Consider the following 26,421-nt stretch of genomic DNA (forward strand, 5'->3'; position numbering starts at 1 on the left):
CTGTGTGTAATCAAGTCTCCGTATAAATGCACCTGCTCTGTGATAGTCTCAGAGGTCCGTTTAAAGCGCAGAGAGCATCATGAAGAACAAGGAACAGACCAGGCAGGTCCGAGATACTGTGGTGGAGAAGTTTAAAGCCGGATTTGGATACAAAAAGATTTCCCAAGTTTTAAACATCCCAAGGAGCACTGTGCAAGCGATAATATTGAAATGGAAGGAGTGTCAGACCACTGCAAATCTACGAAGACCCGGCCATCCCTCTAAACTTTCAGCTCATACAATGAGAAGACTGATCAGACATGCAGCCAAGAGGCCCATGATCACTCTGGATGAACTGCGGAGATCTACAGCTGAGGTGGGAGACTCTGTCCATAGGACAACAATCGTCTAGTACTGCACAAATCTGGCCTTTATGGAAGAGTGGCAAGAAGAAAGCCATTTCTTAAAGATATCCATAAAAAGTGTCGTTTAAAGTTTGCCAAAAGCCACCTGGGGACACACCAAACATGTGGAAGAAGGTGCTGTGGTCAGATGAAACCAAAATCGGCAACAATGCAAAACGTTATGTTTGGCGTAAAAGCAACACAGCTCATCACCCTGAACACACCATCCCCACTGTCAAACATGGTGGTGGCAGCATCATGGTTTGGGCCGGCTTTTCTTCAGCAGGGACAGGGAAGATGGTTAAAATTGATGGGAAGATGGATGGAGCCAAATACAGGACCATTCTGGAAGAAAACCTGATGGAGTCTGCAAAAGACCTGAGACTGGGACGGAGATTTGTCTTCCAACAAGACAATGATCCAAAACATAAAGCAAGATCTACAATGGACTGGTTCACAAATAAACATATCCAGGTGTTAGAATGGCCAAGTCAAAGTCCAGACCTGAATCCAATCGAGAATCTGTGGAAAGAACTGAAAACTGCTGTTCACAAACGCTCTCCATCCAACCTCACTGAGCTCGAGCTGTTTTGCAAGGAGGAATTGGCAAAAATGTCAGTCTCTCGATGTGCAAAACTGATAGAGACATACCCCAAGCGACTTACAGCTGTAATCGCAAGCAAGGTGGCGGGCGCTACAAAGTATTAACTTAAGGGGGCTGAAATAATTTTGCACACCCAATTTTTCAGTTTTTTGATTTGTTAAAAAGGTTTGAAATATCCAATAAATTTCGTTCCACTTCATGATTGTGTCCCACTTGTTGTTGATTCTTCACAAAAAATTACAGTTTTATATCTTTATGTTTGAAGCCTGAAATGTGGCAAAAGGTCGAAAAGTTCAAGGGGGCCGAATACTTTCGCAAGGCACTGTAGAGGATCTTCTAATTCTGGTCTGGTAATAGTCACATTAACATTACTAGCCATATTGCAACGACCTAGTTCAGTATAGCATGCCTGACTGGAGTAGAGTGTTTTGCTTTGGGAGTGGGAGGGGCAGACAGCACTTTGCTTGTTGCGTCGTTTGGGCTGCCTTGCTGAGTGCAGTGGCACTGAGAACATTGTATTTCCCAAAATTTAAGCTCTTTCTTTTCTAAAGCAAATATGATTAGTCCAACGAATTGTTGGGTTTGTAATGCATACCTAATCGAAAGCCTCGTACCGAACGGTTCAATAAGAATACGTGTATGGTTACACCCCTACTTGTTTGTGTTCAATGAATAAGTAAAGGAAACTAGAGATCTGAAAAAATTGCGGTCTGAATGTCGGATGCTAAAAGGCTGATGCTCCAATGCATTGCTGGCTTGAATGTCAATGATAGATAGATAGATAGATAGATAGATAGATAGATAGATAGATAGATAGATAGTCACATGTCAGACCTGGTGAAAATTGTTCTGCAGTGGTCTCCCATAACGTCCTCTAATACACGCCATGGTTCGGATAAAAGTTCTTTGACGAAAAGGTTGAATTTAAAACAAATGAAAGGAAAGTGTAGCCATGGTGTGCTTTGTTAATTAAATTTTTTTTGCCAAATGTTAACGGTTCAGCAGATAAAATACCCATACATACAGAAAATTAAATGTTATTATTAATCTCAACACTGTTTTCTTCTATCTCCTGTTAAATCACATAATACTAGGGCTATCTAAAGTAAATTCTTGTTCATGTGTTTTATGCGTGTTTTGGGGTTCCTAAACATGGCCTACTGTTCTGTACTATACATGTCCTGTTGCATTCACTATTGAATGTTTGGTGCTGAAAAGCTGCGGCTACACTGCATTGTTGGCTTGAATGTGAAAGAAGGATAGATAGATAAATAGATAGTAGAAGATCCTTTAACGTTAAGGAAATTTGGTAGGAACTACTTTGCATTTTGGCTTGACCATCGCATGGTGGCTCGATAGCGCCCCATTATTAATTTTAGCCTTTGATTGTATTTTTGACACACAATATATATATATATATATATATATATATATATATATATATATATATATATATATATATATATATATATATATATATATATTAGGGCTGTGAATCGATTAAAAAATTTTATCGAATTAATTACATACATAATTAACGGTGCCTGAACCGATACTTTTTAAGAAAGTAAAAAAGAAAAAAAAAAAGAAGGGTACTAAACAACAGTCGGTGACATTAAAGAAGGGCTTGTTTATTGCTAAGGCCATATGGTCAAAAATTAAATGATTTGATAATAATCTATAACAATAACTTATTTCACTAGTAAATTGCTGTTGAACGACAAAAACAACCACCAGATGGGAAAAGGACATTTACAATAACTTCAAATGCACCACGAGGCTGTAGTTTACCAGTTTCATTGAATTTTTCCGACGGCAGGTGAAGATTTTAGTCTAGTCTAGACGCACCCTAGTGGCAGCTGGCTGGTCAGGCTAGCAGACTGTTACATACCGGTGTTGAATCCTCTACAGTAAACACAGTCAAACTTTACACCGTTTAGCGTTAGCTGTCAGCATTTTAACAGTGTTTAATCCAGCTACTAGCTAACGTTAGCTGCTGTCGAGTATAGTGTTAACTAGCGTCCCGTGCAGCAGTGTTTGTGTTGCCTGTATCGTCCGTTTCAGAGCATCAGAGAGAAGAGCAGACATATCAGGGGCACCAGATTTCGGTAGCCAGGGTTGGCAGGAAGAAATAACAAGTAGCGTTATTTTCACAGCCCTAATATATATATATATATATATATATATATATATATATATATATATATACATACATACATACATACATACATACATACATACATACATACATACATACAGGCCAAAAGTTTGGACACACCTTCTCATTCAATGCGTTTCCTTTTTATTTTCATGACTATTTACATTGTAGATTTTCACTGAAGGCATCAAAACTATGAATGAACACATGTGGAATTATGTACTTAAAAAAAAAAGTGTGAAATAATTGAAAACATGTCTTATAGTTTAGATTCTTCAAAGTAGCCACCCTTTGCTTTTTTATTAATAAGGGAAAATATTCCACTAATTAACCCTGACAAGGCACACCTGTGAAGGTAAAACCATTTCAGGTGACTACCTCATGAAGCTCATTGAGAGAACACCAAGGGTTTGCAGAGTTATCAAAAACAATTTGCTATGAAATTCACAACACGTTTTGTCTCATAATGTCAGACATATTTGCAATTTGCTTTCATTAGCTCCGACAACCGGAAGTCAGCCATTTAAAATGTTATGCTATCTAGTTATTGTTGTTTTTCATTTAATGATCTATATTTTACAATTTATATTCTCTGTTTGTATTTTCTGTGACTGAATGTGGTTTTAAATCTGTTGACGTCTGTTCAGACTGAAAGTAAAGACACTGATGATGTCATACAAAGTCAGACAATCGAAAGCAAACAGCTGATTTATTTATCTGACTTGTAGAATAACGTCAATGATTCAATTTTTTGGAATGTGGAACAATGAAATGCAAAATAAATGAAATAAAACACGCTGATTATTATTACTGTGATTTGATGGATTTATTCTTCCTGTTGTCTGTGTTTAAACTCAGGGCCTGATTTACTAACATTAGCGCAGTTTGCTCTGCGTCTGTTTATGCGAGTTCGGTAATAGCGCACGCTATGCTTCCACATTTTGCGTAGTATTTATCAACCCTGACACCCATCAGCCAATCAGCGTCTTTCTCCGCCCACTATACCGTAGATTGCGCTGTAACAAAGCGGTACTGTTGCTATGATACGACTGAGTGCAGACTGCCATATTCCCACTGCTGATGCTAGGACTGTTTGAAATGATGCTGATGCCGATATTTGTAATGTAGCGAGGAGTTTAACAACTGCTGGAATGGGATGTGAACGCTGAGTGGGAGATTCAATGTCATCTTTGATTTCTTCCAGTAACTCTAATATTGCATGGCTGCTTGATCTGTAACGCTAAATGATGTTGTGTTCACTGACAAAGTGTGATTCTTATGTTAAAAATATTTTCAGCCTCGCCTATGTCTTCGTCTTGCTCAGATTACTGTTGCCATTTCACCAGCGGCATAAAGGTTCACGAGGAAACTCGACTGCGGCTGGTTTAGACTGCGTTTAAGAGGCGGAGAATTTCCCCCGCAGAATAGAGGCTCTTACTGACAGTCTTTGTAAATACCACGGAATATATAATTAGGGGCACTTTGCGCTTATCCTCCCACCTTTTTGGGTGGAACTCCCACTTTCCCCACGACCCTCCCACGAACGCATATTGAAAGCGCAACTTGTCTCTTCTCGCTCATGTGGCAGACAATCTGCGATTTTACCCAAGTGCGCCCCGTTTGTAAATAGCCCGCATCGGTTACGTCCGTCTTTCTGAACAATTAGCGCCTGGAAACAGGCGCAAACGGCTTGATAAATCTAGCCTTCAGTGTCTGACATTACCTACAGAGATAGACCTTTTAGTTAAAGAGTAAGATCCTTTTAGTTTAACATGAAACAGCCCCGACATTACCATAAATACGTCGTATTTACCAAACCTGCAGTTCATCGGCTAATCAGCGCCTTTCTCCGCCCACTATACCGTAAATGGCGCTGTAGCAAAGCGTTAAGTACTGTTGCTATGATATGGCTGAGTGCAGACTTCCATATTCCCACTGCTGATGCTATGACTGTTTGAAATGATCCTGATGCCAGTATTTGTAATGTAGCGAGGAGTTTAACAGCTGCTGGAACGCTGAGTCAGAGATATGATGTCATCTTTGATTTCTTCCAGTAACTGTAATATTGCACGGCTGCTTAATCTGTAACGCTTAATGATTTTGTGTTCACTCAACTGAAAAAGTGTGATCCTTGTGGCAAAAACCCTTTCAGCTCGTCTCCTTGGCCTATGTCTCCGTCCGATTACTGCTGCCATTTCACCAGGCGGCATATGCCAGGAAACCCTCTTGCGGCTGGTTTACACCTGCTTTTAAGAGGCGGAGAATTTTCACCGAAAAATTGAGGTGCGCTTTCATGGGCGTTTTTTGTACATACCTCAATTTTAGTACAATATGAGATCGTATTCGGAATGGCTGCCATGACAGTCTGGCTTTGAATTTCCGGAGAAAACAAACACGTGTGACACGTTCGTCCAATCAGCTGCCGGTTTTCATTTCCTGGGCAACAATACAGATTAGCGCCACCTGCTGTTATAGAGATGTATTACGTCTCGTCTTTTTGGTGTGTTCTGTGGCACTTTTTGGACCAACACGGGGAGACTGATCATTTCGACTGGCTTTTCTGCCGAGGGTCGTCCGTCTGGTTGGTGTGTAGACACCTTATGGGAAACTACCACTTTCCCCTTGACCCTCCTGTGAATGCATGACACGGAAAAGCGCAATTTGACATTGTCAAAAAGTACAAACTGCGCTTTCACGTTGCGAAACAAATACGCCTGAAGTGGGCACAAAAGCGTCAGTACATCTGGCCCTCAGTATCATCTGTTCATTCTGTTGTCAGATATCAAATGTGGAAAAGGGAAAGACGTGTTTATGTCTCTGTGTTTCTGGCTTTCATTTTGTGATACTCAAAACTAACTAAATACTTTCTGTCTTTTTCGTAGAGAGAGAGAGAGAGAGAGAGAGAGAGCAAGAGGGAGAGAGAGAGAGAGAGAGAGAGGGAGAAAGAGACTCAGTTACTGGACACTAAACTTTACATCACTGTTCAAAGTCTTAAATTACTTATTTTATTGTAAAGTCCACAACTGCCTATACTACAACACTATAATATTTTTTCAACTTGGATCCAAAAATGTATCCGATCTGTGACTCCAAACCGTGATCCTGACCTTGAGTTTTGTGATCCCTTGCACCCCTAGCTGTTACCATCTTATCTTATTTGTGTAAGATTAACAAGCAAAGGAACAAATGGAAACTAGAAAATGCTATTTCTGAAAATAAATGTGTTGTTGAATGCCAGAATGTTTGTGAAAACTGCGTAAGTGGGGGTTTAACAACACATTAGTTCTTAAGAACATTTGGTGAATGAGGCCCATTGTTCTCATCTTTAGAAACATATTACATTTTTTTTTTTGGAAATGATTTTCTTTCGTTTGTCTTAAGTCCAAAAAACTATTTTCAGTATTTCAGCAGAATACTGAAAGCAGCAGAAATTCAGAACTGAGTACACTTTAATATCTGTTATCTATCACAAGTAATATCACTATTGCTATATTCAACAACATTATTGCATATCGCATATTTTCCTCATATCGTGCAGCCTTAGCCTAGACGTGGCATGGCTGCTCTAGGGCTATTAGTTTTAACTTTTGAACACATTTTTGAAGCCCTTTAAATACTCCAAAACTCCCAAAAGTTGACACTGGTCCATGGTTTAACAAGCAATGTGTGGAAGGCCTTAATTTGGACATTGATCTGAAATTGGTCCAAACATTCCTCTCATCATTACCGACATACTGGAAGTTGGCCATTTCTTATTGTATGCTCTCCAGTTATTGTTGTTTTGTAGTTTAACATTATATAACATTCCAACTTTGTGGACTTTCATTTAATAATCTTTGTCTGACATTTCATATTCCCTGTTTGTATTTTCTGTGACTGAATGTGGTTTTAAATCTGTTGAGATCTGTTCAGACTTAAAGTAAAGACACTGATGATGTCATACAAAGTCAGACAATCAAAAGCAAACAGCTGATTTATTTATCTGACTTGTAGAATAACGTCAATGATTCAATTGTTTTAAATGTCTGGGAATGTGGAACAATTAAATGCAAAATAAATGAAATAAAACAAGGCCACATGCTGATTATTAGTGACTTGATTTGATGGATTAATTCTTCCTGTTGTGTCTGTGTTTAAAACTCCTAATTAAAAGGTCAAGTTTCCATCCACTAAAAGTTATGTTGTTGCCGCTGACAGACTCAGATTATTATTCTAAGTGTCTGACAACATGTGTCATCTGAGAGGGGTAGTACCATTGATGTATTCCAGTTGATAGTGTCATGTGAGACATGGGAGAATCTGTTGATGATATTGTGACAACCAGACTCTGATAAATGATGTTGGGGCAGCTTTCACAGCGGTGTGGCTGCGGTGTTTCTATGGTTTTATTACAGTTTTTTTCCAATTTTTAAACACAATTTCGCAAACTAGGCTGGTTTTATCAAAATACTTAACACATTTCACAAAACCACACACCCAAACTGCAAAATACCTCATATATATCCTGCAAAATGAAGTACTGCAACCAAAACGACATCTAGCATTATCAAATTCAAACTTTTGCACCAAATGGCACACACTTTTTTCATATTACCAGATGTTTGTCTAACCAACTACACACTGTTGGGCATCATGAAAAGCACTCTCATCTTTACTATGCTTTACTATAATACTAAAATAGTTCTTCAGATTGTTCACATGCACAGAAACATTTGCATATACACACACATGCTGTTGAATCATTTATTTTTTATATTTCACCAAACTAGTCAGTGCAACATATGCACAGCAGATATATTTACATTGGACTGGACAAAAATATGCTCACAAAAAACAGTAAACTGAAAAAGAAAATTGCAGAAAAAATACATATTAAAACTAGAGGCATCATAGTGCTTACTTCCTGATTTGAAGTGGTAACAATGAACCATTGAGGTGATTGGCATGTGACTTTCTGTCAGATTGTTGTGTCTTATGCAGAGAACCGTGTTCAGTTCATTTAAAAAGTGACATTTTGAATTCCAAAATGTGTGTAAAGCAGAACATGTGTTTAGACTTTTGGAGACTTGAGAAGAGGTTATTTTTTTTTTTATAATTGTGCTATGCTTGTCATTGTAGTGTGTTAGCAGTTGGAGAAACTGTAACGGTAGCAGAATGAAACTCCTCCTCCTCCTCCTCACTGATCACCAGTGCAGCGTTTCCTCCTGTAACTTAATGAGATCACAAGATCCAGATCCTGACTGGGAACTACTGGGTGGAACGATGCACAGAAAGCAGAACGCTGCTTTCACTCCAAGTCCTTCTGCAGTTTGAAGACAGACTGGGACTAGAAATGAGATGAGGCAGATAGGTAAGAGTTGAGTTAGAGCAGCAGAGGAAGCAGCAGCCATCTTTACTGATCACACACACACACACACACACACACACACACACACACACACACACACACACACACACACACACACACACACACAGAGAGAGAGAGAGAGCGAGAGAGAGAGCACTGAGTGACCTCAGTCTACTTTATGAACTCTTCTCTCTCTGCACCGTCCCACTATTTCTACCCTCATTAAGTAACAGAAACCCTTTGACCTGTTTGTTGGTCATTGTTATATTCTATATTTATTAGAGATGCAGCTATATTTGGTTCCTAATAGTTAAATGTGTATGTAGATCTCTCTGTGTTCATCTTTATGTCTGATTCTGTCTTCCTGTAAACACATGTTCCTAGGATGGTGAAGGCAAGCTAGTCCCGCCTTACTCTGCCTCTGATTGGCTTACCCTGGTATTCTCACCCTGACCCTAACCAATCTCAATCCTCATGCCTAAATCTAACCAATCACACTGAGAAAGTGGGACTTTTCCTTTGCCATCCTAGGAAACAAACACTTCCTGTAAGGTGTTTTGTGTGTGTGTGATTACATGCCATACAAAATTACAACACATAGAGAACCACTGAACATAGCAATTAATATACACTATACAGTAGTACTACACAGTACACACATGGAACAATTACAGGATGTTACACTCCAAATACACATGTCCATTCATTCTACATAAAGAAGACATTTACAGTTTTTTACAATCGCTGATTTTCAAAATACAATAATTCACTAACACAATACACTGTGTCTACCAAAACAATGCAATCATGTCTCAAAATCAAATAATTCTTCCAAAACACTAACACATGTTCTCTCCCAGCAGGAACATTTAGTCAATCATAGAACAATGTCATACAAAACACTATCATCCCATGGAATTACAGAAACTGTGTCAGCTCTGTCCTTATACAACAGACAATGGTGATTGTATTGATCATAGATTGTGTTTTGCACTGCAGTTTCTCTTGAAGCCTCCACATTTTAGTTTTGTTGGGTTTAGTAAATGCATTCATATTTTTTTTTTTATTTATTTTATTCTTTATTTGACTGGACAGCTATTTGAGAAAGGGGAGAGAGAGAGAGAGAGAGAGAGGGGGAAGACATGCAGGAAATCATCACAAATCAGATTTGAACCCTGGACCTCTGCGTCGAGGCATAAACCTCCAAGTATATGTGCGCCTGCTCTACCCACTAATCCAACCCGGCCACCATTTAGTTTCTTTTGCTGCAGAGATTCAATACAAAAAATGATTGACCCATCTCAGAGTAGCTTTATAGAATGTACGGTTTATGAAAAAAAGGAGACAGAGGCAGAATTGTCCTGGTACTCCTCTTCCTCTCCCTTGTGAAGGCATTTTTCTTATTTTCTGTGTTCATCTACAGTATATTGTTCAAATAGGGCCTCTTTTACTGTATGTACTACCATATGATCATGTGATTGAAAGAACCTCAACACCTGGGTGTGTTTCTAGAAGGGAATCAGCTGGGATTGATCTATTTGCATAACTTCAATCAGCTGTTTCTCAATAAATGCATGTATAAAATGTAGGGGATATATTTGTGTTTCAACTTACAATATGATCAGCTGTTCACTTTGACTTTAGCCTATAAGTTAGGTTTAGAACATGATGTTATCTGTTCTGACATACAGTGTGAAAGCATTTGGAAATTTGGCAGTAAAGATCCATTGTTTTGGTCGTGGTGTAGCTTGTGTGTAAAAGAAGTTGAAGCATTTTAAATTTGTGTTAACTGTATGCATTTTGTGTCAAAGCAACAAGAAATGTGTTAATTGTATAGCCTACACAGACGGATGTTGTGCTAACTGTGTTAAGAGTTTAGGAAAGTTGTTAAAATTATTGAAAAAAGTGTCATAGCGATCGTAAAAAACTGTAAAGGGATTACATTGAATCAAGCTGTTCCATTTCATTAAGGACTGCAGGTTATTCCATTTATATGGGGCATCATATTCAAATGCAGTTGTGCCTAATTCTGTCCTAACAAAGGGAATATTTAGGACCAAAGAGTCCCTAGAGCGAGTGTCATAGTGATACCATTTAAAATTCAGCAAGCTTGTTCAATATACAGGCAATCTTATAAGTAAGGCTTTCTAGATAAATATAATGCAGTGTTGATTAGAGCGTGTGTGTGTGTGTGTGTGTGTGTTGTTGCCATCCGTCTTAATAATATTAATAATAATTTTTGGTGTCTGCGTGTTGTTGTTGGTCATTTGAGTAGAACTGTGTGAGTTTGGTCTCTGTTGTGTGTTCTGCTGCAGAGTGGTTCTGAAATGAATTAACTGTTGGTTTGGACACTCTGGTGTGTGATGTCATGTGTCTGTTGTCATGGTGATGATCTTTATTTTGTAGTCTAAATGTTCCTCTAATACAGTGACGGTAGAATTAAAACTCCATAAGTTAAAGAGCTGTGAGCTGTTCCCTGCTGAACTGAACATGTGTAAAGAAAGAGAAGGTGCTGTGCTGCCACCTGCTGGCTGTCTGACTCAACTGATATGATGCTCTCATCCAGAGAGAGGTTTATAATCAGCAGCTTATTGAAAAAGATAAGAAGATGGATATAAAGGGTCTGATATGATGCTCTCATCCAGAGAGAGGTTTATAATCAGCAGCTTATTGAAAAAGATAAGAAGATGGATAGAAAGGGTCTGATATGAATGTGTACATTAGAGCAGGAATGTGCAGTTATTGTCCAGGGGTATAAAACTATGTAAACAGTTTAAATCCAAACATATGTGTAGTAGTGAAGATAGTAAGGATGGGGGTAGAACTACCAGACTTGTTGCTGCCCTTCAGCTCTCACAGTTGGCTTTGACTTCATGTATTAACTTCTAGCTGTGTTCTCATCAAGCGGCACATCTGCTAGAAGAATTGGGATGGATCCATGGAAGGGGGCCGTCTGATGCCTTGTATGTTATGAAGAGTTGCCGGTGAAAAACACACTCTAAAGAATGTAAATGTGACCCTCAATGTGAGTAGTTTGTCTCTTTGTAGCTGCATGAGGCTCATTCTGCTTTAACCTCTGTTGCCTGATTTTGGTCTATTCCCCCCAAAAAGAAAAGGAAAAGCTTCTAACAGAAGAACTGGGAGGCCAGATTGCATGTATGAGACTTCATTAGAAACCTACATTCTTCTAGTTTCTGAAAATGGGCTGGATTAGCATGTGATTAAAACACAACATACACTACAGCGGTTCAAACATGGTTCAAAATAGTTATTTTGGTAAAATAACTAAAACATACTTTGTGCCACACTATGCAGAACACAACACACACAACACAACACATACCTTCTAGACCTTGTCAACAAGACCTCTATGAAGTTTCAGATCTCTAGTCCTAACCTAATGGGAGCCATCATCTCCAAAACCTCTCCACAACCTCTCCACAACCTCTCCACAACCTCTCCTAAACCTCTCCAAGTGACCACATTTTGCTAAATACTTTTACTCACTTCTATACTATTATAAAAAAAACATACTAAAGACTTAAAATGACTTCCAAAACCTTTTAACATTCATTCAAACACTGTTGATCATATTTGTTCTCATAAATCACATGGATGTGGCTGCTGGCTCTGGGAGGCGGGACTTAGCTCTGTTGTCCATTCATTAGGACTGGCTCCCATTGGATGTTCCTGTCATGCTATGGTCCGTTGGGAAGGGAACGTGATTGGCTACAGCTGCCATGATTGACGTGTTGATAGCCAATGAGAGCTGTTTCTAAGATGGCTGCTCAGAGAGATGACGCGTATTGGCGCTCCACAGTGGGAGCGCTTGCTGTAAGTCGGGGGCTGTCCCGGGGTGAAAACTAAACAGAAAAAGGCGGGGATAGTTTCTTTGTGTAGGCAGCAACGTGAAGAAAACAAACGTACCCGGGAACACGGTGCAGGGCGAGGAGACGGAACGAGGTCGGCACATGAAGTTAGCAGACAGTTAGCATGGACTCTACAGGACAATATTCCTAACCTGGAGGAATTCTTTCCATCTGTGGACACTTCCGGACTACAGGAATATTAATAAGACAGGAAAGGACGGGGACTGTTTTAGGACAGACTCCAGGTAGGGAAGCGCCATCATCTTCTCCTTTTTATTTTGTTCCTTTGTTGTTGATCCACGCGCCATGTGTTAAAAATAATAATTCTCTGTGTGTTGATCAGCAGATAGTATATGAGTATAGTGATGTTCTAGTGTGGAGTGTCTCCTGTCTCATGGTGTGTCTCTGTGTGTTGATCAGCTGATAGTATATGAGTATAGTGATGTTCTAGTGTGGAGTGTCTCCTGTCTCATGGTGGGTCTCTGTGTGTTGATCAGCTGATAGTATATGAGTATAGTGATGTTCTAGTGTGGAGTGTCTCCTGTCTCATGGTGTGTCTCTGGTTGTTGTCTTCACAGCTCCTCTGTGGGACGAGACCCTTCTGACTTCAGGACGTCCGTCTGAATTAGTTCCCCCTGAAGAACAAGAATGAGTTCTCCACAAAAGGTGAGATCACTTTGACTCCAAGTGTTTGGATTAGTTTAGTCATTGGATGCTCCATGGATCTCCTCTTTACTTTAGATATCAACTTTAGGATTTCAAATAGAGATGCACCGATTACAACTTCCTAGACCGATTTCCGATTTTCTTTGAGTTTGACCTGCCGATACCGATTTTAGCCGATTCCGATTTCATTTTTTCTAACCACTTTACAGCACACCCAAATATTTATTTTCTATCTTTTCTTAAATAGAACATTTTACATTTTGCATAGAACATTTTTTGAACAGATAATGGATCACTATGAAATAGAACTATATAAATTACTCCTGGTGTGGGAAATTCACACACATCTAAAGAGCAATGTTGGAACCATTTCCTTCTTTTCACATCCAATAACCAACTTAATATAATAAATATAGCCTTGTAGTATAAAGATATTTCTCAAAACACACGCAGGCCTGTTTGAATGTCAACAGTAACGTTACCTGAAAACATAAACGTCACCACTCATTTTACACACAGTTTAGCAACAAACTAAACGCTGGGGGAAGATAACTACGTTTTTAATGTTGGTGTGGAGCGGTATGCATCCCCACTAACCTGGAAAGCGTTTTAAACAGTAACGTTAATACAGCGGGTCGGAGGAATTTTTTATTTTTTTTTATACAGCGTCTCTTGCAGCCGGACGTTAGAGGCAGAGGGACAGTCTCCGCAGCGTTTGCTAACGTTAGCTTCTTGTCTCATCTGGGGTCTGATCAACAGTAAATTCATCAAAGTCAATGTGCCCAACACTATTTTCCAATAAACTGTAGCTGTCATATTTCACGGGACCCGCGGTTTTCATGTTCCACTTATTGAGCCTCAGAGGGGAGGGAGGGAGAGAGAGAGAGGGAGAGAGAGAGAGAGAGAGAGAGAGAGAGAGAGAGAGAGAGAGAGAGAGAGAGAGAGAGAGAGAGAGAGAGGAGAGCAGGCTGCTCTGCAGAGCAGTGTATAATTACGACTTTATAACATTTCATGAACAGCTGATTGAGCGGCGGTGCGCTGATCTTGCGCGATGTTAATCATGCGGCGCCCGAGGGCATTTGACCGGCATACAATCGGCATAAGTCAGACTGACCGGCCGGTCACTGGAAGGCCTCAACAATGCAGCATTAATATTGATTGATTGACATTATTATTAAATATTGGATCATTTTATGTAAATTAGGGCTGTCAATCGATTAAAATATTTGATCACGATTAACCTCATGACTGTCCCTAGTTAACTCGTTATTAATCACACATTATATCTGTTCTAAATGTACTTTAAGGGATATGTTTTTGAACTTTGTAATGCTCAAGTAGTATTTGAGAGTTAAAGTTCTCCGGTGGTAACTCAGTTCACATCAACAGTTGATGCTAATACCTTTTAGTCTTGTGGAGAGAACCATCTGGAAGGGTTTAGAAACTCAACTTGTCCTCCGTAAACACTATTCATTACACCACAACATTGGTCTGCACCCCCCCAGCTGGCTTTAAACTCAGTGGGGGGTATGTTCACCTCTCTAGCCATGACTAGGGTTGGCTATCATTTGGGTTTTTACAGATACCGGTGCTAAAGCAATACTTTTAAAACCAATACTTAAAGATAAGCACAAAAAGACAGTTGGTGACATTAAAGAACAGCTGGTTTATTGCTAAGGCCAATGACTGGGAACACTTTATAATAAGGGTACATTAAAATAATGAATTAATGAATGTAGTACTTGATGAACTATCAGTAATATACAAGGATTAATAGTATCTCATGCATGACTTAATGCAGCAACAATATGTTAATTAATGCATCAATTAAGGTATTTGAATCATCATGATTTCTCATTTATTAATGATGTTCATGTCTTCTTCAAAATACTGATCAGTCACAGCAGCTAGCCTGCTCCTGACGAGGCTAACAGCTAGCCTGCTCCTGACGAGGCTAACAGCTAGCCTGCTCCTGACGAGGCTAACAGACAGGATGTATTAATCCTGGAGCCTTTTCTGTTCACCCAGCAGAGCTTTTACCTTGTTGTTGTTGTTGTTGTTGTTGTTGTTGTTGTTGTTGTTGTTATCATTATCATCAGCTAGGGCTGGGCGATAAATCGATTTTATCGATTAACTCGAATGTGTAGTCAACGTGGATTTGTATAAATGAATAATCGATTTTCTCCTTAACATCCGCCGACGCTCCCCTCTGGGCTCCCGTAGCTCCGAACGGTCTCATCCCTCCAGGGACTAACATTAATTATTTTCTTAACCAGTCGTTTCATTACTTACTTATCCGTAATCTCCGCCGAAATGACCGGCCGCTCGCGGTGCACTGTCCCCGGCTGAGTGTCACCTATTCTGGGTAACTGAACCACCAGCTACCGCTGACCTGAAGGAGCACCATGCGGGGCACCAGAGGCGGTGTTGAGGAATTCTTTTGCGGCTCAACACAACTACTAAATGCCGCTGATACGACCGAGCTGTGACGGAGGTCTGTAGCGGCTTAAACAACTTGCAATCACCGCTTCTAGTAACGGAGCTCCGGACGTTTTGTTTTTTCGCTACGAAACGAGCTTGCTACAGGTATGCTACATTCACGAGAACACGGGATGTTAACGTACGTTACTCAGCAACAGGTAAAATAGTAGGGAAAGGTTGCAATAGCGTTAAAATGTAATATGATTTAACTTTTAGCGAGGAACGAAGTGAATTACCACCTGTATGTGTGAACACAGCTTTATCTCACCATCCGTTTTGTTGTTGAATATGTAGCCCCCACCCAAAAAAAACCTCAAACCAATTTATATTTCCACAAAATTGGCATGAATAATCATAATGGTATACATGCCCCATGTGTGTGTATGAGTCAAAACTAAATAAAACTTGTTTTGAACAATTTCTTTGTCATCTGCAGATTGATTTTAAGTAGAGGGAGAAAAAAATCGATTTAAATCTTAAATCGGATTTTTTTTTTTTAAATCTGGGATTTTATTTTTAGGCCATATCGCCCAGCCCTATCATCAGCCTGCATTAAAATACAACAGGTACATTTTCCTGTTAAGTTAAAGTTCGGAGTAATCCACCCTAGGGTCCTTTGCACTAGGGCTGGGCGATATGGACCAAAAGTCATATCCCGATATATTTTGGCTGAATATCGATATACGATATATATCCCGATATTTTTTCCGCGAAGTGAGAGCAAATGTTCAGTCAAAGCCCAAATCAAATATGACATGTCACAAGTAGTTTCATAGAAACAGTTGCAAAATCAAATAAATAATAAACCGGTTTCTTCACCTGGTTCATGATTAAATGCTCAGCTGTTCAAATAACAATAAAATGTAAACCTAAATACTGTATAACAGGAGTAACTTTTTTGAAATCAAAGCTCCATAGGCTATTTGTGATTCGTTCCAAAGGTCAATTAAGCTTTTGATATTAATATAATCTACTTTGTTCAAAATGTAATGCCTCATGCCTGTAAGCCTAGGTTATAGTCCCATTCTTCCACTTGATACTGCTTCCACTTAAGTAAACTAAAAGATGAACTATTGACTACAAAACAAAGAAATTTATTATGATCGGTTCACAGATCTGAGTCCAAACGGAAACTTCACCCTTCTGAACTAAGAGTTTCTGCTTCAAGGTGAAGTTTAAACAGACTGAAACGTCCAGGCTCATTCCTCCACTATTTATTTCTGTATGTATTTAAGCGTTACATGTAATTTTAAGACGGCACTGAGCTCCAGATCCTGCAGCCGCGCGGATGCCGCTGCCCCGCTGTAGCTTCTTTCCGTCCGCCTGCCGCCCACAAACTAGGTGGAACTTTCCGCCCGATATCGACATACAGTTCGTCCTGGACTACGTGTAAGATCCTACCGGTCACAACTCTGTCTTTGGCTGGTCCGATCTGGATCAGCGGGGACCGAAGCGCAGCAGCGGTAGCTGTGTTTTTTGCCCGGGAAGAGACGCTGCGGCCGGCCACGGGGCTCTCCGCCTCCGCTGCCGCCGAGCTCAGATTGCTGGTCGGCGGCATATATAATCATAAAACACATTGTCACCTGTTAAATGTTATCCATGCTGTTTGTTCTTTTCATTTCCTCTATCGAACATAATTAAGCAGTACAAAAGTCCGGCATCTTTAGCGTTGATCTGAATGCTTCGGACCCCTGTTCCAAGATGGCGGCGGGTTTTGACGTATGTTTAGAACCTCACAGCGACATATCTATGGGAGCAAGGATCACATTTGAACTATATCGATATATGCGATATGGTCTAATTCCATATCTCATTTAAAAATATATCGATATATTTGTTTATATCGATATATCGCCCAGCCCTACTTTGCACCATGATCTCGAGCCAAACACCCCCCCAGAAGCTTTTTTCACCTGGGTCTAACATTGGGAGAGTTAGCGTAGAGTAGTGTTAGCCGCTGAATAGCTTAGCGCAGGGGCTAATGGACCCACTTTTGTATCTCTTAAGTTACCCCACTAATAATGCCCGAAATGATACCAAACTTCTACACTAGTACAAATAGGTTATGTACTCATAAAACGATGGATTGTAAAGTTTGTAAGTACACCAGAAGTTTATGTAAATAACACTTGCCTGTTGGCTTCTGCTCTCTGCTGCTGCTGCTGCTGTCTGGCAGTAAGAGTGCTTAGGGACATCTACAAATTACAACACCGAAAAGAGATGCAACAAAAATGTTTATTAATATAATGATTAAATAAGGTAATGTCTCCAAACTTACCTCAATTATAACTTGTCTCCTGCTAGTTATACTACAGCACTTACCTAAAAAAAAAACCTACCTAAAAAAAGTTGAATAATAAATATTTTTGTTGCATCTCTTTTCGGTGTTGTAATTTTTTATATGTCCCTAAGTACTCGTCTCACAGCAGCAACAACAACAGAGAGCAGAAGCCGCAAGTATGTGTTATTTACATTATTTAAAACTTCTCTTATGTTTACCTACAAACTTTCCAATCCATCGTTTTTATGAGAGCATAACCTATTTGTACTACTTGTAGACGTTTGGTATCATTCGGACGATTATTAGTAAGGTAACTACGAGATACATCACTGGATCCGTTAGCCCCTGCGAGCTAATTCAGCGCTACACGCTAACTCTCCCAATGTTAGACCGCAAATGAAGCTTCCAGTGTTTGGCTCGAGGTCATGGTGCAAGGACCCTAGGGTGAATTACTCCGAACCATCACTTTAAGTCCTGTTATTGTTTTAACATTGTGACCATTGTTTAAATAAATATTTATTTGACAGTCATTGGTGCTGTTATATTGCCTTTATGAAGACTAATAAACTGCTGTTCATATTGTTGTTAGAAGTTTGGTGAATATAGTATGACATTTATTGAGATCATTAGAAAAGACTGATAAAGTTTTAAATGTGTTTTTAAATGAAGTCAGTGATGAAGGATAACATATAAAGTCCTATACATGTATGTGCTTCTATAATAGTTCTAACCATGACAGACAGAAAATAATATCTTATTTTGACAATAACGATTAAAAAATGGGCACATTGTTGAATGAAAACAGTTCTTATTTATTATAAAGGTATGTAAGTATTCAAGTAAAAACAATTGAAATACATACAATACATAAGTACTAATTGAACTAGTAAAAAAAGTAGTAAACCTTCAGTTGTTACCTCTGCTGTAATGCAAATTATGCAAGATGAAATCATAATAATAAACAAAGGGCTCTGTTCTGTAACATATTGCACACATCCATGTTCTTATTGGAAGCAGTCCTGGAGCTGGGATAGGCCCAGGTCAGGCCAGGTCCTGGAGCTGGGATAGGCCCGGGTCAGGCCATGTTCTGATAGTCCTTCTACTTGGCTGTCCTGCCTGGGATCAGGAGTAGTTGGGTGTGATCTGACTCATATCAATATCGTGATATGAGTCTAGATATCGTCTTAGATTTTGGATATCGTAATATCTAGGGCGCTATGAAATCCGTTTTTTTTTTTTTTTCAAATTCCGTGTTTTTTTAATTTATTTTTAGCTGTTTCGGATTTTGCGGATTTGCTTGTTTTCTCTTCTAAGCAGTATTGACCTTTAAAAACTCAGTGAAACAAACTCACAATTCAGCTTTTGTATTTAAACTGTTAATATATTCAGCAAAGAACATTCAAAATTTCCTAAATAAAAGCTAATTGGATGCTCACCTATAACAGTGTTGAGGACACTGCGATCTCGGTTGTCAGAGGTTTCGTCGACAACAACGAAGATTTTCTTTCCACGGATCTCTTGCAGCACTTTTTGCACGTGCTGGTCAAAGACCCGCGGCAGGTGGGTCCCGCTGTACGTTTAGCTTTGTTCTTGAGATGAGCTTTTGATTTCAAATGGTCGTTACGTTACGTTATGTGTCTTTGCAGTTCCTGTCAACAGTATGTTGACAAAACTTACAAAACAGTCGTTGTCCAGACTCATAGTACTCGTTGGGGTATTGTTCAGCCCAGTATTTAGCAGATAATTCAGAGTTTCTTAAAATGTTTTAATCTTAATGATCGCACATTTTTATCTATTCTAAATGTCCATTTCTTTTTGTCCCATTCTTTTTTTTCTCATTTTAATGCTCCTATCAACATGGAAAAGTGGATCAGCTTGCTTTGTACTTTTGTCGCCTGGCTTTGACGAGGGGGCAGAGAATTCGTATCAGCTGTGTGCTCGGCCATCAGCTGTGTGCTCGGGCCATCAGCTGTGTGCTCGGCCATCAGCTGTGTGCTCGGGCCATCAGCTGTGTGCTCGGCCATCAGCTGTGTGCTCGGGCCATCAGCTGTGTGCTCGGGCCATCAGCTGTGTGCTCGGCCATCAGCTGTGTGCTCGGGCCATCAGCTGTGTGCTCGGGCCATCAGCTGTGTGCTCGGCCATCAGCTGTGTGCTCGGCCATCAGCTGTGTGCTCGGCCATCAGCTGTGTGCTCGGCCATCAGCTGTGTGCTTGGCTGTCAAGTGGTATTTCAGACTGGACGTGCTGTGATGATAGCTCAGTTCACAACAACAAAACACACAGATCACTTTGGTCTTGTCAATGGAACCATTTGGCAACTTTTTAAAAGTAAACTCTCCATTCAGAATCTTAATGGTATCCATTTAGGCGTGTCACGTTTGCCTTCCACTCAAAACATAACGTTAGCCGACTACTCTTTGGCCTGCTTGCAAGCCCAAACAAGTGTGTGTGGCGTGCCTGTTTTGTTTCCTAGCTAGATCCAGTCTGGTGTTGTAGTTTTTCTAACGTTACTAGTTGTGTGAAAAACTACAAAGTTTGCTAGGCCAAAAAGAACGTTAATCTCGCGATTAAAAAAAATGGACGCCGTTAAAATGGGTTTGCGTTAACGCCGGTAATAATGCGTTTAAATGACAGCAGTATTATTTATCAAAAATCTCATTGTGTAAATATTTTGTGAAAGCGCCAATAGTCCACACTACATCGGAAGCTATGTAGACTTCTACAGTGCAATCTCTTGGTAAATAAAATTGCCTGTATATTACCGACAGGGCTTCCAGGTCAGGTGAGCAGTGCTGGGCAACGATCCTGTTCCGCCTCCGGTCTTGCCGGAGTTCTTGTCTCGACCCTGTTGGTGGTAGCTACTGTAGCTCGGCCTGCTAGCTAATAGTGGCATCCGGGAAGAGGGGGTTCAGACAGGTTTTGGTGATAATCATCATGCAGCAGTTCTGTGTGTAGTTGTTTGTTACTATGCTGAGGAGGCTTGGCAGTGGAGGTCCGTGTTGCAGTTTCCACTGTTTCCGTAGCTTAGCTGGGCTAGCAGGCCGGTCACTTCTGCTTTCTCTCAACAACAACAATCCACAGAGTGCCTGTTGGTCTGGCTACATCCTATGGGATGTTATGAGCCGCCTGGAAGGCTCTTTTAATGGTTGTGTTGCATTGTAGTCCTAGATTGATTAGTTCAGTGTGGTTGTACTGGTTAGTAAGACCTTGACATGAGAACGTTACAATGGCGCGCCACCCTTCTAAGACTCTACACTTGTAATGCGTGTTTTGAAGTGTTTTTTTTTTTTCTATGTAATTTAAATACTCGATAATGTTAATTTGCACATCGTTAACGCAACAATGACCATATTATTGTAGACGATATATATCGCCCACCCCTACTGGTCAGAGACCAATACATCTTTTTAGATGATCTATTTATTTTTGTATTCTTTGACAATAAAGGATCATGTATACAGTATATTACTTTTCCATGTGCATTGTATTTGGCATTCTTAGCATACAGTGTGTTCTGTCCAGTAAACTGGGACTATAATTTGAGAGGATTGAACAATTATAAAGCCTATCTTAATTGTACAATCCTCCTTAGTTATAGTCTTAGTTCACTGAACCAGTAACTATATAGTGTAGACTACTGTACATTCATGGAACAACAGGGAGAGGACACCTCAATGTTTTTTGTATATATTTTTGTATATATATATTTTTTAAAACGGATTAATACACTGTTACAGTCATGTTTACAGTATAAATTGAGTTTATCACTTATAGTTTCTAGATTTCAGAGTCCAAGTTCTTCAGTGTCTTTCTTTTCTATGTCTATATATATATATATATATATATATATATATTTATTTATTTATTTATTTATTTATTTATTTGAGGAAGCAAAGTATATCATATGTAGAGAAGGAAACTCGGCCTCTGTAAAAACAAAAGTGGCAGATTATATAGTGCAGCAGATTAGTAAAACAATTGTTTAATTTGGTATACAAGCATGAAATTTGGCACAGATACTCTCTAAGGGCCACTATTGTGGAAAAAGGCGTTGGCCACTTAAAAATTAAATTGTTCAAATGGTGATGCAAGCATAAAATTAGGCGGAAACACTCTTCAAGGAACACTCTTTTGGAAAAAGGTATGTGCCACTCAAAAATTCAGGATGGCGACCATTTTCAAGATGGCCACCATTTCTGTCAAATAGTCATAATGTCTGCTTTGTCTGCCTCCTCTCCTTTGACCTGTCCGGCTTAGTTCAACTTTCCAGGGATATAAAATCCCCGCCAGCCTCTCCACCACAGCAAGGTGCAGTCCACAGAGAGGAAGTGGCCAGGAAAAATTAAGGATGGAAACCATTTTTCAAGATTGCTGCCATTCCTGTCCTATGTTCATTGCCACGGTTTCCAAATAGTGATACAGAAAATATGCCACAAATACTCTGTAAAGGCCACTTTTTGGGAAAAATTGGATGGCCAATAAAAAATTCAAGATGGAGACCTTTAGTATGTACATTGATGCACACATGCATGTTAGCAAAAATTCAAGATTCATTTTTCAAGGTGGGTGTTGCTTTAATAGTGTACTCTGTTGGGACGGAGTTAAAAAGGATTGGCAAAAAAAAACGTTCTATTCACATTTTTTACCAGCTCAAAGGCTTTGTGGTTAGTGTCCAACCTGAGATGGAGAGGTTGTACCTTTCCGAGTCATAATAAAGGCTGTTAAAGATTGTAGCCAATGCCTCCCTGCTTGGCTTCTGGGCACGAAGTAAATTTGTGTTTTTGAACCGAAGTCGACAATTGTAGTGATACTTCACTTTGTTCCTTCTCAAAGTAGCTTCTATACCACCACCTTCATCCAGTCGTTCCAGATCCAGGGTCGATGGCATTTTGGAATGTTGGTGGCAATCAATTTATAGCCATCATGTTTCTCAACAGGATGCTGGTGATGGATGGGTCAATTTGTGTCTGTCTGACAAAGACAACATTTCATCCAATCAGTTGGCCTCTTGGCTGACATGGGATTACAAACAGTGTAAAGTGTGTCTGTATTTCACTGGAGAGGATTCTAACACCAGACTGTAGCTGCCGTTGTCTGAAAAACAGACTCAGCCTCGCCAGCCTCATAGTGCATTCAAAGTTGTTGTAAAATACCTTTTTCCCATCCAGTGGTTGTTTTTGTAGTTGAACAGTAATTTACTGGTGAAATGAGGTATTGTTATAAGATATTGTTATTACATTTTTTATAAATCAAAAATGTTGACCCTGTGGCCTTAGCAATACACAAGTGTTTTTTTAATGTCGCCCTTTTGTGTTCCTTTTTTTTTTTTTTAGATCAACTTTTTATTGTTTTATATTTTTGAACATACAGAACAGAGAAATACAATTGAATATGGTGCTCCTTTTAAATATATATCAATATATATATATATATATATATATATATATATATATATATATATATAGTGTGTGTGTATGTATATATATATATGTGTGTATGTATATATGTAATATGTGTATGTATATATGTGTATGTAGTATATATTATACAAAACATATATATATATATATATATATATATATAGCATATATATATATATATATGTATATATATATATATATATATGTGTATGTATATATATGTATGTATATATATATATATGTGTATGTATATATATATAAAAGTATGTTGGTGTATGTATATATATATGTGTGTATTTTTTATATATATATATATGTATGTATATATATATATATATGTATGTATATATATGTATGTGTGTATATATATGTATGTGTATGTGTGTATATATATGTATATAAAAAAAGGGCAAGTATGTATGTATATGTATGTATATATATATATGTATGTATGTGTATGTATGTATGTATATGTATATATATGTATGTATATGCATATATATGTGTATGTGGCGTATGCGTATGCGCGTAAGAGCATAAAGTATATATATATATGTATATATATATGTATGTATATGTGGTTGTATATATATATGTGTATATATATATATATGTATGTATGTGTATGTATGTGTGTATATATGTGTAGTATGTATGTGTGGCGGTTAAAAAGCGCAGCTGTGGTGCAGCGTGGCGAAAGAGAGAGAAAATAGATGCCCTTCTGAGTTTGCGGTATGATTTTAACATAACATCGGACAATATAGTCATAGCGCACGTAAACTGGAACTGCTTTTTTACAAAGATTCTCTAACCGTCTCTGGTTTAAAAAAAGAAGTAAAGGTGTCTGACGTCACCAGCCTCTGCGGCTTGTTGCCATAGTAACGCGACAACACTGCAGCCGCTGAGAGGAGACCGCACATTATTAACTATTATTAAAGTCAACTTACCGGTATATTTTTATACATTTATCCCGCTTTAAACATTCAAATGTTGGTTTGGATCTGTTCATGTAAAGTCTGTGGGTTAAACCCGGGTTATCTGTGTGTTTAAACCCGAGTTAAAAGAGTCCAGTGAGAGAGATGAAGAGACCGAAGTACTTCACCCCCGCGGAGGTGGCCGAACACAACACCGCGGCCGACCTGTGGGTCTCGTTCCTGGGCAAAGTGTGCGACCTGACCCCGCTCATGGAGCAACACAAAGGTGGGTGCCAGACCTGCTTCAGGATAACTCGGTTTATAAAGAAACGGAAGGGTTGGCGTGTTTATACGGTACGTTATTTACACCAGAGACCGCCCTATTACATGTGGTGCTCTAGGTAACAGATCGGCTGTCTTTGTCTTCTTCTTTACTTACGTTTTCAGACCTTTTTTTTCGTAGTTTTTGGCTTATTTTTTGACGTTTGTATTAAGTACTGTATTTTACACACAGACACACACACACACACAGACAGACACACACAGACACAGACACACACATATACACACACACACACAGAAACACACACACACACACACACACACACACACACACACACACACACACACAGACAGACACACACAGACACACACACACACATATACACACACACACACACAGACACACACACACACACACACACACACACACACACACACACACACACAGACACACACACACAGACACACACTGGTGCCCTATATAGGCAAAGATATCTGGTGCCCTAGGTAAGATATCTGGTGCCCTAGGTAAGATATCTGGTGCCCTAGGTAAGATATCTGGTGCCCTAGGTAAGATATCTGGTGCCCTAGGTAAAGATATCTGGTGATATCTGGTGCCCTAGGTAAAGATATCTGGTGATATCTGGTGCCCTAGGTAAAGATATCTGGTGATATCTGGTGATATCTGGTGATATCTGGTGATATCTGGTGATATCTGGTGCTTTTGTCGCTTATTTAAAAAAAATATATCAGCGTTTTCGGCCCTTTTATAAAATCTTTGTCCCTTCTTTCTATGTTTTTGGCACACGTCCCGGCAGGCGAAGCTCTGCTGTTACCCATCATGGAGTGCGCAGGAAAGGACATCAGCAGCTGGTTCGACCCCGCAACTAAAGACGTGAGCACCAACCGACCAATCAGTGAGCAGCAGACCCCTCACAGGCCAACCACAGTTCCTCCCTGATCAATAATAATATAAATATAATATAATAATAATAAATAATAATAACAGTAATAACAGTAATAACAGTAATAACAGTAATAACAGTAATAACAGTAATAACAGTAGGTCTGCTACCAACTGGACCTGTTGGGACAGCAGGCTACCTTTAAAACATTTATATTGTTTCAATTATTGCGTTTCTGGGGGTTGGCTTTTGTAGGGTAGCCTGTCTCTCTCTCTACCTGTCTCTCTCTACCTGTCTCTCTCTCTCTCTACCTGTCTCTTTCTCCCTCCCGTCTCACCTGTCTCTCTCTCCCCTGTTTCTCTCTCCTGTGTCTCTCTCTCTACCTGTCTCTCTCTCCCTCCCGTCTCACCTGTCTCTCCATCCCGTCTCACCTATCTCTCTCTCCCCTGTGTGTCTCTCCCCTGTCTGTCTGTCCCTCCTGTCTCCCCTGTCTCTCTCTCACCTGTCTCTCTCTCCCCTGTGTGTCTCTGCCGTTTGTCCGTCCCTCCTGTCTCCCCTGTCTCTCTCCCCCCTGTCTTTCTCCCCTGTCTCTCTCCCCCCTGTCTTTCTCCCCTGTCTCTCAGGTGCTGCGGTATATGGACCCAGTGACCACCTGTCTTTCTGTCCCCTGTCTGTCTCCCCTGTCTGTCTCCCAGGTGCTGTGGTATGTGGACCCAGTGACCACCTGTCTGTCTGTCTGTCCCCTGTCTGTCTCCCCTGTCTGTCTCTCACCTGTCTGTTCCCTGTCTGTGTCCCCTGTCTGTCTCCCAGGTGCTGCGGTATGTGGACCCAGTGACCAGCTGTCTGTCTGTCCCCTGTCTGTCTCCCAGGTGCTGCGGTATGTGGACCCAGTGACCAGCTGTCTGTCTGTCCCCTGTCTGTCTCCCAGGTGCTGGGGGCTGGACCCAGTGACCAGCTGTTCGTCTGTCCCCTGTCTGTCTCCCAGGTGCTACGTGTATGTGGACCCAGTGACCAGCTGTCTGTCTGTCCCCTGTCTGTCTCCCAGGTGCTGCCGGGTATGTGGACCCAGTGACCAGCTGTCTGTCTGTCCCCCTGTCTGTCTCCCAGGTGCG

At 39.9% G+C, this 26,421-nt stretch overlaps 2 protein-coding genes across 2 annotated transcripts in view; both read left to right on the forward strand.

Annotated features, from left to right (window-relative positions):
* Positions 1-12,336: 12,336 nt before the first annotated feature.
* The window catches only part of LOC120572778 (zinc finger protein 420-like), an 80,967-nt gene continuing 66,882 nt past the window's right edge, over positions 12,337-26,421 (forward strand). Inside the window, 2 exon segments of the mRNA XM_039822211.1 lie at positions 12,337-12,606; positions 12,940-13,027. The gene's annotated coding sequence lies outside the window, so the exon portion shown is untranslated.
* LOC120572631 (cytochrome b5 domain-containing protein 1) overlaps positions 24,097-26,421 on the forward strand; it is a 5,295-nt gene continuing 2,970 nt past the window's right edge. The window contains exons 1-4 of the mRNA XM_039821952.1: positions 24,097-24,157; positions 24,273-24,408; positions 25,223-25,299; positions 25,933-25,940. Of these exons, the coding sequence (XP_039677886.1) occupies positions 24,288-24,408; positions 25,223-25,299; positions 25,933-25,940 (206 nt within the window). The 5' untranslated portion in view covers positions 24,097-24,157; positions 24,273-24,287. The remainder of the gene's footprint in view (positions 24,158-24,272; positions 24,409-25,222; positions 25,300-25,932; positions 25,941-26,421) is intronic.

This window comes from Perca fluviatilis, chromosome 14, assembly GCF_010015445.1.
Source record: "Perca fluviatilis chromosome 14, GENO_Pfluv_1.0, whole genome shotgun sequence".
Classification (NCBI taxonomy): domain Eukaryota; kingdom Metazoa; phylum Chordata; class Actinopteri; order Perciformes; family Percidae; genus Perca; species Perca fluviatilis.